We start from the raw sequence: 13,993 nt of genomic DNA on the forward strand, positions 1-13,993 counted from the left end.
CTGGCTAGATTAGGATGGGCGCCTATTGAACAGAAGGGAAACCATGAATTTAAACCTTCCCTGCCTTGCGTCCAAAGCATACATGGGAAAAACTTTTGAGAACCAACGATGGGGAATAATAAGCAATATTTTAAAAATACTTTTTTGTTTAAAAAATAAAAAAAGCTTATTTATGGGAAAGAGCTGCAAATGTACAGATATATCTTTCAATACTGAAAGATTTATTTTCCCGTATATTGTCAAACAAAATTAATTGATTTGTTTTTATTTTATTGATTCATGTTTTGTTGGGTACAATGAATAATTTGTGCAAAGTGTCAACTCGATTCTAGAATGGGGAATGGGAGAAATAACGTGAACAAAATTTGTACCAGACAGACAGAGTGAGTTGATATTTATGAAAAAATAAGTCGCTGACCCTCAGTGCTACATTATTTGTAGCTACATTCTAGCAGATTCGAAGACACTGCTGTTCCCAAACTGTATCGATCTCTGCCGTTCCTTTTGGAACTAACAGCCACGCTTTATTCATAGCTGGTGTCAATGCTCTCATCTACTGCAAGCACATTAACTTTTTGTGGCAGAGAATGCCTATCAAGAGTGGTGATTTGTAGTCATGGTGGGCGGGCAGAGGAGGGAGTCACGTGATCTACAAAATAAACCATACAAGAGAGAGAGAGAGAGAGAGAGAGAGAGTCAACAACATAGTCAAAGGTAATATCTAAAAACAAAGAATTATTCGCTATTATGGTAACCAGTCAAAAGTAATATCTAGAAACACTAAGAAATTATTCGCTATTATGGTAACCAGTCATATTAATATCTAGAAACACTAAGAAATTATTCGCTATTATGGTAACCAGTCAAAAGTAATATCTAGAAACACTAAGAAATTATTCGCTATTATGGTAACCAGTCAAAAGTAATATCTAGAAACACTTAGAAATTATTCGTTCTTATGGCAACCAGACGCTAATATCATCTAAAAAAAAAAAAAAAAAAACGAAGAATTATTCGCTATTAAGGTAACCAGTCAAAGGTAGTACCTAACAAAAACGAAAAATTATGCGCTTTTATCTACCAGTTGTTTATATATATATATATATATATATATATATATATATATATATATATATATATATATATAGAGAGAGAGAGAGAGAGAGAGAGAGAGAGAGAGATAGATAGATAGATAGATAGATAGATAGATAGATAGATAGATAGATAGATAGATAGATAGATAGATAGATAGATAGATAGATAGATAGATAGATAGATAGATAGATAGATAGATAGATAGATAGATAGATAGATAGATAGATAGATATCAGTTCAGATTTCAACTGTTAAAACATGAGACAAAACACTGGGACATTCCTAATGCTAATGATCATATTTACAGCTTGAACTAATTGTAGTGTACAGGATATTAAAGATGACAAACACATTGCGGAGTATTCAAGAAACAACAGATGTAAGAAAACAAAGTTTGTAGAGCTCAAAGAGACGAGGTTTGGATGTTTTCTGAAGTACTGGCTTTGTGTTAGACGTTCAAAGATACAGAAGAACAGTTTTTGTTTGTTTCTTGCTTTGATCATTGATTTTGATCACCTTCATTTATTTGAACTTTCAAATAATAAGGTACTATGAATAATAAGGCACTTTGAACAAAAAGGTACTTTGTTCATTAAGGTAATTTGAACAATATGGTACTTTGAATAATAAGGTACTTTGAATAATAAGGTACTTTGAACAATAAGGTACTTTGTTCAATAAGGCACTTTGAACAATAAGGCACTTTGAACAATATGGTACTTTGAACAATAAGGTAATTTGAATAATAAGGTACCTTGAATAATATGGTTCTTTGAATAATAAGGTACTGTGAATAATAAAGTACTTTGAAACATTATGTCTCTATTTCTAATTGTTAATCAAATGTACAAAGACAAATTCTACACTTCAAAAGTTTGAATTCACAAGCATCCATTGGTAAGAGAGTTCATATGTTGTAATAATGGAAGGAGGTTTTCAATTAGTACGCTAGACGCCAAACTTTGCCATACACCTATGTGCTACAGCAGTGTTTTTCCCAAATTAGGTTCCGCGGAACCGTAGTGTTCCTCGCGCGGAACCGTAGTGTTCCGCGAGGCCTGCATAGGTGTTTCATGAGCTACTTGAATAATTAACTAGTAGGCAACGACCACAAAAAAAAAATTTAGCAAAGTGTTCCGCTAAATGTGGGAAGTGCTCCGTAGCTTGGGAAACACTGTGCTACAGCAATCATTACACTCTTGTCTAGTGGGAAATAACATTACTACCCAGCCCAGTCTGTCCAACCAAACGGCCTGACCATCCATCCTAACTAATGCCCGACCAAACAGCTAGACAATCAATACATCGATGGGTCAACTTACTGGTCATCTCCCTTAGGTCATCCTCGTCGATATCCTGGGCTTCGTGGTGGACCAAAGCTTTGGTCTTCAGACTGCGGGAGCCTCTGCCTTCCGACTTCATTGTCCAGTGACTTCTGTGCCGCTCCTCTGCGCAACTTTCAGGCGACTCGTTCTTATCGCCATTCATGATCAAATCACGCACGCCTGCAGTTCATTGAAGTCAATTCTAAACAATTGGTAAAGGTCAGCAACCCAACATCAGGGCAACAAACGGAAATCTTCAATGCTCTGTTGTTTATCTCTTATCCTAACAGCACAGAAACATACACGAAATGTCCACAAATAACCAGATACACGAAATGTCCACAGATAACCAGATACACGAAATGTCCACAGATAACCAGATACACGAAATGTCCACATATAACCAGATACACGAAATGTCCACAGATAACCAGCAAACATGAATTTTAAAAAAGCTTTAGAAAAAATTAAATCTAACTTAAAATATTAACTACCTATTGATGTCTTTTCTTTTTTTAAAGATTCCAACATATTCACTTGCCAACAAATAAACAAAGCTTTAAACCAAGAGTATAGTTATCATTTTGTCAAGATACACTATCTTTGAAAGTTATGTTTTATCCAGCAGATTAAGGTCACTGATCACATATAACGTCAAATCTCATTTAAACTTTCTAAAATTATATTAAACAAACAAATAAACAGACAACACAAGCCTTTCTTTGGATTCAAAATAATAATTTAAAAAAAAAACAGTATTATAAATCTCACTCGTTAAAAAACCAAGAAATTACAGAATAATAGAGGCCTTAAGCTCCCCTAGGTCAAGGCCACATTCCTATACGTCTGCAAATCCTAGACCAGAACAACTGAGATGGGAAAATGTCGGGAAAAGAATATTTAGAAAGATTTCGTACTAAAAAAGATTATCGAATTTACCATGAAGATGTACAAGACAGAATCATCATCTCAAGGATTAATCTAACCCTGTCGATTATACAAAAATAGCAAATTTATATTTTATGTAAACGCCTAAAAACCGTATTGGCTTGCAAAGACCATCCTACATGTTACGGCACCAGAAGCAAAGGAAGAGAGGATGCAGAAACAATGTATCACTTTAGTTGAGACTTAAGAGACAAAAACGAAATCTGGGACCATTGTGGTTTCCAGAAAACTGGAACCGTTGAAACACTCCAACGGATTACGAGACACACATGAGCCAGTGTTAACAGCACTTTAGAATAAAAGTCTAGAATCAAGTTTCATGACTGATTTACACCACATATTGCAAATGTCATCAGAAGACATATCACCTCGTGCTTTTAGGCTAAAGAAATGTAACTATCCAAATAGTCCTATAAGGTCTCTACACGAACTGGACTCAGTTGAACACACCACAGACAAGATGAACGGGTAGTCGACTGAATTGTACAGACAATCAATAGCCAGGCGAATTCAATACCTCCATTACATTATTAAATAAGTTTAGTGTTTTAGAAAAACAAAATTCACCACATTGTGCACTGCACCTCGTAGCTGTCGGCAAGTCATTCCACAAGATGTAAAGACAAATATGTGCATCCTTAGACCACCTGGTCAGAGCCAGCTAGCATGAGAGAGAAAATGAGAGGAACCCCGCACTCTTGCCTATCTTACGATTCGTTAATGAACAATATCCCCCATCTCTCTCTCTCTCTCTCTAACACACACACTCACTCATTACCTTCTTGTACAAAAAACAATCTTTCCCCTCCCTCTCTAACTTCTATCTCCCATTGATAGACTTCAATCAGGTACCAGAGGACCTGGAGCTGGTTCGTACATCGATAAAAGTGAATGGGGCGCCCTGGTGATCACGTCCAGTAAGGGCGCGGGGTGAGGGGCGGGGCAGGTGAAATTGATTCCCCCGATTATTACGTTAGGTTCGAATGTGACTGTTTATGATTTATATGTCAGGGGCATTATTGGCAAGACTACTGTACAACAAGTGTTTGCGATGTCTATGTCACTAATGTCAGGGGCATTATTGGCAAAACTAGTGAACAACAAGTGTCAGCGATGTCAATGTCACCCATGTCAGGGGCATTATTGGCAAAACTATTGTACAATAAGTGTCTGCGATGTCACTAATGTCAGGGGCATTATTGGCAAAACTATTGTACAATAAGTGTCTGCGATGTCACTAATCTCAGGGGCATTATTGGCAAAACTAGTGTACAACAAGTGTCTGCGATGTCTATGTCACTAATGTCAGGGGCATTATTGGCAAAACTATTGTACAAGTGTTTGCGATATCAGTGTCTTATGGAGTGTGTGTGTGTATATTTCTATGGTGATGGTGGGAAGAGCTTTGTGATTGGTTGTGAATGATGCTAGATTTGCGGCATTGTCGTCAGCTGTCTAAGGTAGGGAAGTGAAAAGACGTGTTTTTGTAGTTCAAAATGCCATTTTATATTTTTTTTATTTAAGTTTACTATCTTTACTGCCTTTCATCTCAAGTTGAATTTTTTTGTATATTGCTATATAAAGTTATATATAATAAAGTTCATTGAAAAATAAAGAGAAAAAAAAAGGTCAACATGGGGATTGAAACGGGGTCAATGGTCACAGTAGGCCTTAACGCCGACCCGTGACGAGGGTCACAGGTCTGTGTTCTGACCTACATGGGACACACGTTTGAGACCTACAGAAAAGTACTTATTGAAGATTTGCACAGAGGACCAAAACTTAAATAGATCGCCGGTGGACAATGACTATGTCTGCACCAGGTCATCCAGATCAGGAAAAATATGCAGGTCGCAACTGGGCTTGCAGTAGTCATGTGAAACGCTGCACTCCTCCTTACTCTTCGAAATCGAAGACATTGCCATTAGCCCACAGGCTGTGACGTCCAAAGTCAGTGCTCTGGCCTACTGTAACGGTTGGCCTCGACCGAATCCACGACATTCGCGTAATTAGCGCAACGCTCTATCAACTTCTCTAACCAGTCACACACTTCTTGGTGGCGACATTTTCACTGGAAATAAAAGATTCCGTTTTTAGCTTGAGCTTTTGACTTGTGTCTTTCTTTGACCACCTTCATCTTATGACCACATTCCACCTTGTGACCACCTTCCACCTTATGACCACCTTCCACATTATAACCACCTTTCACCTTCTGACCACATTCCACCTTCTGACCACATTCCACCTTATGACCACCTTTCACCTTATGACCACATTCCACCTTATGACCACATTCCACCTTATGACCACATTGCACCTTCTGACCACATTCCATCTTTTGACCACCTTCCACCTTATGACCACATTCCACCTTATGACTACCTTCCACCTTATTACCACATTCCACCTTCTGACCACCTTCCACCTTTTGACCACCTTCCACCTTATGACCACATTCCACCTTCTGACCACATTCCATCTTTTGACCACCTTCCATCTTTTGACCACCTTCCACCTTATGACCACCTTCCACCTAATGACCACCTTCCACCTTATGACCACCTTCCACCTTATGACCACCTTCCACCTTTTGACTAAAAAGAAAGTGTGGGCTAATAGTAGGCACTGAAACTTGTTGGTCACACTGTAACGAAAAGATAAAAAATCTGACGTAGTATTTATGTGTATCGCACATACAAAGCGTCCCGACAGCCAAGAATCAATCAAAAAGCCCTCTGGCATGTGCCATAGTTTTTTTTTTTTTGTTTTTTTTTTATTTTGGCATCCGCGTCAAGGTAAAGAATTTTCTTTTCTTTTCGTTTTTTTTTCCAAATGCTTTTTTTAAAACTTCTTCTCAGACATCCAAAGTGAAGAAACAATGTAGCCTTGTAAACTGCACCATTTTGAAATGTTCCACCCACTCCTTCACACACACACACACACACACTCCCACGTGATTTTGGAGGCCTTCTTGAGTTGGAAGAGAAAATGGTCGTCAGTGTTCATTGAGACTTGTAATAACCGTTGACACAGAGAGACACTCACACATACTCGAACGGACACACGAACAGACACACAGCATACATACTAACAGACACACAGCATTACACACGAACAGACACACAGCATACACACGAACAGACACACAGCATACACACGAACAGACACACAGCATACACTCGAACAGCCACACATCATACACACGAACAGACACACAGCATACACACGAACAGACACACAGCATACACACGAACAGACACACAGCATACACACGAACAGACACACAGCATACACACGAACAGACACACGGCATTACACACGAACAGACACACAGCATACACACGAACAGACACACAACATACACACGAACAGACACACTGCATTACACACGAACAGACACACGGCATTACACACAAACAGACACACAGCATACACACGAACAGACACACAGCATACACACGAACAGACACACAGCATACACACGAACAGACACACAGCATTACATACGAACAGACACACAGCATTACACACGAACAGACACACAGCATTACACACGAACAGACACACAGCATACACACGAACAGACACACAGCATTACACACGAACAGACACACAGCATTACACACGAACAGACACACAGCATTACACACGAACAGACACACAGCATACACACGAACAGACACACAGCATACACACGAACAGACACACAGCATACACACGAACAGACACACAGCATACACACGAACAGACACACAGCATACACACGAACAGACACACAGCATACACACGAACAGACACACAGCATTACACACGAACAGACACACAGCATACACACGAACAGACACACAGCATACACACGAACAGACACACAGCATACACACGAACAGACACACAGCATACACACGAACAGACACACAGCATACACACGAACAGAGACAAACACATACCAAAAGAGACAAACAAAGACACGCAAACGATTCTTCGCAATGGCAATGAATGGGACAGCGAAAAAAAAAAAGTTTTCCAAGCAGGCAATCATTCGCAAATATCAAAACCATGTCCTCTATATTTTTTCAAGCTTAAAAAATATAATTAAATACTGTTTAAAAAAAGTTATGTAAGAACTTCACATTTACATCCACATATCTCAATAATGCAAGATTTATGTCCCTTTTTCTATACCAAACAAAGTTTGAACTTTATCCAAGAATGGGCAGTGGGAGAAATACCATGTACTCAATTTTGTATCAGACAGGCAGACAGACGGAATGTTGATATAGGTTTTTTTTTTATCAAAATAAGATTTTATCTTACGCAATGTTAATAAATGTGTAAATAAAAAAAAATGAAATGCGTAGAAAGTAATTATCATCTTTTTTAAAGTAACTTCTGTACTATATAAGATAAATAAATCTTCAATAATAGTATTAAGAAAACATTTCCTGAGATAACGGATGAGCGCTGTATAGCAAGATACAAGATAAAACAAGTATATACTTTAAAAAAAAAACAATTCCTACTTTATGTTCAAGTGATAGTTAACATTTTTGTTATAAAAAAAAAAAAGAAGAAAGGCCTGAATGGGGATCGAACCTACGAAATACGCTTAATTAACGCGTCTTTCTATCAAATTCACTACCCATAAATGGTTCTTACAGTAAAATTTTAGCGTGAAATAAATAGATGAATTTTTCTATTTCTGACAAGCCAACTTTCACTTTTTTGTCTACATTTCCATCCATGAAGAAAGTGTTTGCTTATAGTAGGAATTGTAAGACCTATTTAAACACACTTTTAGTTGGCAATCATCTTTAGAAAGTTTTTGTCTTGTTTTGTTTTCAAACGAACGCTTTACGGTTGATTTGCGTTCTTCTATGTGTACAATTGAATGGTATTTGGTGGAAATGTTTGTGTAACTAACAATTGGCTAGTGACAGATCAAACATTTTAAAACGAGATATACTCAGAGAAATAGTTTTTAAAGAGGTATTGAAAAATACAAATCTCACTTTATGGATGCTCAGAAAAAAACAACTACTGACGCCAAAATTCACAAGAAAAAAATAATTAATCAACGAACTTTGCATAATAAGAAAGCTTATAAATAAAAAAGTCTTACCGTAAAGTGATATGTAAATGTTAGCACAAATTCTGAGGATGTTAAAAGTATCCTAGACCCTAACACACTGAACTAAATCCTCAACAATGATGTTCTATCCCAATTGGGGATCTCTGTTTTGCTTAGAGTGAACCAGTGGTTCTAAAATTATTCATACAAAAAACCAACAAAGTTAATTTAAGAAGCCTTGGAGAATTTTCTGGTCAGAAATAACAACTGTAGGTTTTTTCATATTAATCTTTTACAATTTGGAAGTTCTTTAAATCCCTTCATTTAAATTTATACGAACGTGTCGACTGAGCAAAAAAAAAAAAAAAAAAAGGATTGATTTGCTTTTAGGCCCCAGACCATTCAGCTACCAATTCAATGCGTTTACTTTAACACCAAACTATTCCCGAGTGCACTAAGAAAGTAGGTAACAATTGTAAAAATTGATTTTTAGCAGCCTAGATTGAGAACTTCTGAATTTGTTACAGATACATAACAACAATAGCTGAGGTTAAAAGGATTAGCTGATTAATTATTCAGCCATGTTTGTGCGCACGCGCGTGCAGAATGAGGGGCATGTTTTAATATATATGCTTTTAAATGCATTGTTTCTCTAGCACCCCTCCCATTGTTTCTCCCCTTTATGTCCTCATCTGAAATTACTCCCCCCCCGCCCCCCCCCAAAAAAAAAAAGTTACAACTGTTTGTCAATCAATGGGCCCAAACAATCAACATGAAAACCTCTCTGCTTAGCTGGGTAGGCATTATTAATAATATACACCATACACAACAACTCGAGACACTCAAAAACCATTCTAAAGATATAGATACAGTTAGTCCATCATGATAAGATAAAGACCACATTTGTTATACTGGGGGTTTCAGGCTTTGCGCTGCGGTTTTGTGCCTACTCGTATATATATACAGTAAAATTTCTAGAAAAATCGCTAGAGCCGTTCTCCATTTACTTTAACTCTTTCTCTCCGTTATTATTTTTCCACTCTTGGAAGGAGTTCTTCGTTAGCTCATTACTATTTCACTACCATGTTATGATTAAGCTTCAATGGCTCTGTTGTTTGTTATCAGAAAATGTATTAGGTATAGAATTAAAGGGAAATGCATGCTCTTTTTTACATAACACAAAGTCAAGTTTATAAAATTAAATTTTAATTGAATTTAATGAGGTCAAATCAACGATGGGATCGTCGATTAGGAGAGAAAGAGTTAAAGAGAAACTCCGATGGTTACGACATTTTTGTTAAATATGTGTTTTAAATTACAGATAAGGAATGTATTATTCTTTTCATTTTTTTTTTGTTCAATAATAACTTAGCAATTTGATGTTTTTCTGGCGTATTTTTTCTGCGCATCCTAAACGGTCAGATTTTACCGGGTTTCTATATGACGTCAGAATGTCCAAAATGTGTAGCGTACGTAGATCTGACCAGATCCATCAGTTGGACTCGCAGCCTATTTACTTTTTCAGCAGGGAGGGGTGTGGATGAAAATTTCTTTTTTTCCCCCTGAGTTAGTTATTATAATGCTTTGAGTAGATCTATATAATTGTAGATGTAGACCTAGATCTCAGTAGTACCATCTGGTATGATGTTATCTAATATACGCTACGGCATCACATATTTATGAAAGATGTGTGTTAGTAACATTGTTGCACACTTGAAAAGAATGTAGGCTTTTTTATTTATTATATGCCAATTCTGCCCCCTTAAATTAAAATCTTCAGAAGAGTCTGACTGAAGAGTGTCTACCTTCATTTTTTTTTTAAATTTATTGAGTATAACGAAATACCATACAGTAAAGATCTAACTGCAAAGATCTTTAAAAGAATGTAGGCTTTTTATTTATTATATGCTAATTCTGCCCCCTTAAATTAAAATCTTCAGAAAAGTCTGACTGAAGAGTGTCTACCTTCATTTTTTTTTTAATTTATTGAGTATAGCGAAATACCATACAGTAAAGTTTACAATTTGGTAAAGAAATAGATCTAGATCTTTGCAGTTAGATCTAGGTTTTGTAAGCAAAGAAAAAAATTACGTGTTAAGAATAGATTTACATGCTTGACTAACCAGGGCAGTGTGTATTTTCTCGCCTGACCACTAAACATACAATAACCACTTTTGAGTGGTCGTCTTGTCATGACCGACTACACGTGGCCTTCTAGAGTTCTATGCCTGCCTTACACTGACCAGTTTGTTATAATGAGTCTATCGATCTATTTACTTTTTGGGACAAGGAGGGGTGTGGATGACAATGTTCCTTTATTTTCTCGAGTTCGTTATCCTAATGCTTTTGGATCTATACAACTGTACCAGTGCCATGGACTCATCTTTTCCTTGACTTTCGTCGTAGGAGTGCTGTGACAGTTCACTTAACTAAATCCCCACCCACTTTTCCCGGTCAGCAGCTGCTCTTAGCAGGATATCAAGAGTGGGAGAACTAACTCACTAATAAACTCTGCACTCTATCCAGAAGAATTGAAGAAATTAATTGTAAATAGAATAAATGAGAAATGGACGAGCTCTCATCCAAATCACAAGAAAGATGACGCTTACTATAAGCTATCCCGACAAGACCAACATCTAATCATTCGACTCAGGACCGGACACAACATAATGCGACAACACATGTACCGGAAGCTCAAAATTGGAACCAGTGAAATCTGCCCATGTGGAGTATCACCAGAGAATGCCGACCACGTCCTCCAAAACTGCTCTCTTTACCAAGAGGCCCGTATAAGACATTGGCCCCAAAACACCCCAATAGAATGAAAACTATATGGAGAGCTCCCTGATTTGGAAACCACTGCGCAGTTCATCTCATGTATTGGTCTAGTCATCTGAACACTCCAACATAACAATGAGAACGATGAAGAAGAAGAAGAAGAGAGACGCCGGTTCATTCTTTTCAGCCAGCTTTTCTTTGGATGACCCTTTCTTCGTGCTCCCTCCACTGTACCTTAAGGAGGGACTTTTGATAGGGAGTCTTACAATATGACCAAGCCAACTCAGCTTTCATCTCTTGGCAATATTGAGGCGCCAGACTGTTGACTTGTAAAAATACAGACTTATTTGTCTTCTGTTGTAAAATGTTTTACATGTTTCGGATGTTCCTTCAGAGTTGAAGATAGTTTACTTCCTAGTCCAAACCTCACGCAGGACGACGGGGGATGGGAGCGGACAGGATTTGAACCCTCGACCATCGATAAATCCGAACGACAGTCCAGCGAGCAAACCTCACGACCAGGCAGCCATCCTTCTTTCGGTGGTATCTAATACCCAACATTTTTCTGTAGCATTTGCTCTCAAAGGCTTGGATTCTTCTTTCAGCCTCAGCGTTCAGTGTCCAACTATCACAACCATATAGAACAGGGGTTCTCAACCTGTGGGTCGCGACGATTGACAATTTGCCAGGGGTCGCCAAAGACCATTGAAAAAATGGATTGTTATTGTCTATTCTTCAATTGCTGTGTGTGTGCGGGGGAGGGGGGGGGTCGCGGCTAAGTGGGGGATTGTAAAAAGGGGTCGCCGAGCATAAAAGGTTGAGAACCACTGATATAGAAGTACAGAGACTGTTGTATGGATTAGGCCATCACTAAGCCTTACAGATACTGTAAAAATGAAGCAGTACGATTGGTTAGATCTAGATTCGCCTTCAGTATTGCTGAGGGAAGTGACGTATGTTATTAAACAAATTCTCAAAGAACCTTGGGATGTCAAGAATTTACTGTCTAATTTATTACATATAAATGTTTCTAAGCATTTAAATTTAAAAAAATGATAAAATATTTACTATTACAACTTTTTACGAGGAATTTGAATATGTCATTAACTCAGATTATACCTAATATTTTTATGTCTAATTCTTGTGTTATGTTACGCTGGTGGCTAGAGCAATTGGCGGAAGGCGATTATTCACGAAAGCTGTTAACTTCTGTGACCGGAAGCAGCATGTATGATTGATGACAGAAATATAAGAGTAAACATAATCCCAGAATCAATAATCTTATAAATATTTAGTCAAGTTTTATGCAATGATTGTACAACAAGAACAATATTCACACTGACACATTGACAGCGCATTGATTTTTTCCCGATTTTACTAACAGACATTTGGTTTCTTGCTGTTCACAGTTGTTCATTTCGTTCGATCTATCTTGACCTAAGATCTTAATGGAAAACTTTCCCTGGCTAATCCTGTGCAGCTTAGTTTGGATTGTAGAGAGGACAGAGTTCAACTCTTTCTAAACGAAGCTCCGGTACAATGGTATCATTATAATGTATCTTCTGAATGCAAAATATGTCTGCGAATCGTTGTATGGAGACATTATACAAAGACAATATCCTACAAAGACAATATTCTACAAAGACAACATTATACAGAGAGAATATCGTACAAAGACAATATCCTACAAAGACAACATTATACAGAGACAATATCTTACAAAGACAATATCCTACAAAGACAACATTATACAAAGAGAATATCATACAAAGACAATATCATACAAAGACAATATCCTACAAAGTCAACATTATACAGAGAGAATATCATACAAAGACAATATCATACCAAGACAATATCCTACAAAGACAACATTATACAGAGAGAATATCATACAAAGACAATATCCTACAAAGACAACATTATACAGAGACAATATCATACAAAGACAATACCCTACAAAGATAACATTATACAGAGAGAATATCATACAAAGACAATATCATACAAAGACAATATCATACAAAGTCAACATTATACAGAGAGAATATCATACAAAGACAATATCATACAAAGACAATATCCTACAAAGTCAACATTATACAGAGAGAATATCATACAAAGACAATATCCTACAAAGATACATTATACAGAGACAATATCATACAAAGACAATATCCTATAAAGACAACATTATACAGAGACAATATCATACAAAGACAATATCCTACAAAGACAACATTATACAGAGACAATATCATACAAAGACAATATCCTACAAAGACAATATCCTACAAACTAACATTATACAGAGACAATATCATACAAAGACAATATCCTAAAAAGACAACATTATACAGAGAGAATATCATACAAAGACAATATCCTTCAAAGACAACATTATACAGAGACAATATCATACAAAGACAATATCATACAAAGACAATATCATACAAAGACAACATTATACAGAGACAATATCATACAAAGACAACATTATACAGAGACAACATTATACAGAGACAATATCATACAAAGACAATATCATACAAAGACAATATCCTACAAAGACAATATCCTACAAAGACAACATTGTACAGAGAGAATATCATACAACATGTCATGCAAAGACAATATCGTACAGAGACCACATAAGGTCTTTTGAGAGCTTCTATCATTAATTTGATTGATTTGATTTGACGACACTTAAGAAAAATAAGTAACAGAAAAGCTAACATGAACTTAAAAGAAAAAACCAAACCAGAGAGCGAATACCAAT

The 13,993-nt window shown here is 36.9% G+C and overlaps 1 protein-coding gene across 2 annotated transcripts in view; it reads right to left on the minus strand.

Annotated features, from left to right (window-relative positions):
• Positions 1-13,993, minus strand: part of LOC106059484 (uncharacterized) — a 139,936-nt gene that overhangs the window by 114,217 nt on the left and 11,726 nt on the right. Inside the window, exon 1 of one of the 2 annotated variants that reach the window (XM_056016771.1) lies at positions 2,418-2,855. The exons of the other annotated variant lie outside the window; for it this stretch is intronic. Within the exon in view, the coding sequence (XP_055872746.1) occupies positions 2,418-2,583 (166 nt within the window). The 5' untranslated portion in view covers positions 2,584-2,855. Of the gene's footprint in view, positions 1-2,417; positions 2,856-13,993 lie in introns of those variants that run through there. 2 annotated transcript variants of the gene reach the window in all.

Source organism: Biomphalaria glabrata, chromosome 18 (assembly GCF_947242115.1).
Source record: "Biomphalaria glabrata chromosome 18, xgBioGlab47.1, whole genome shotgun sequence".
Lineage (NCBI taxonomy): Eukaryota > Metazoa > Mollusca > Gastropoda > Planorbidae > Biomphalaria > Biomphalaria glabrata.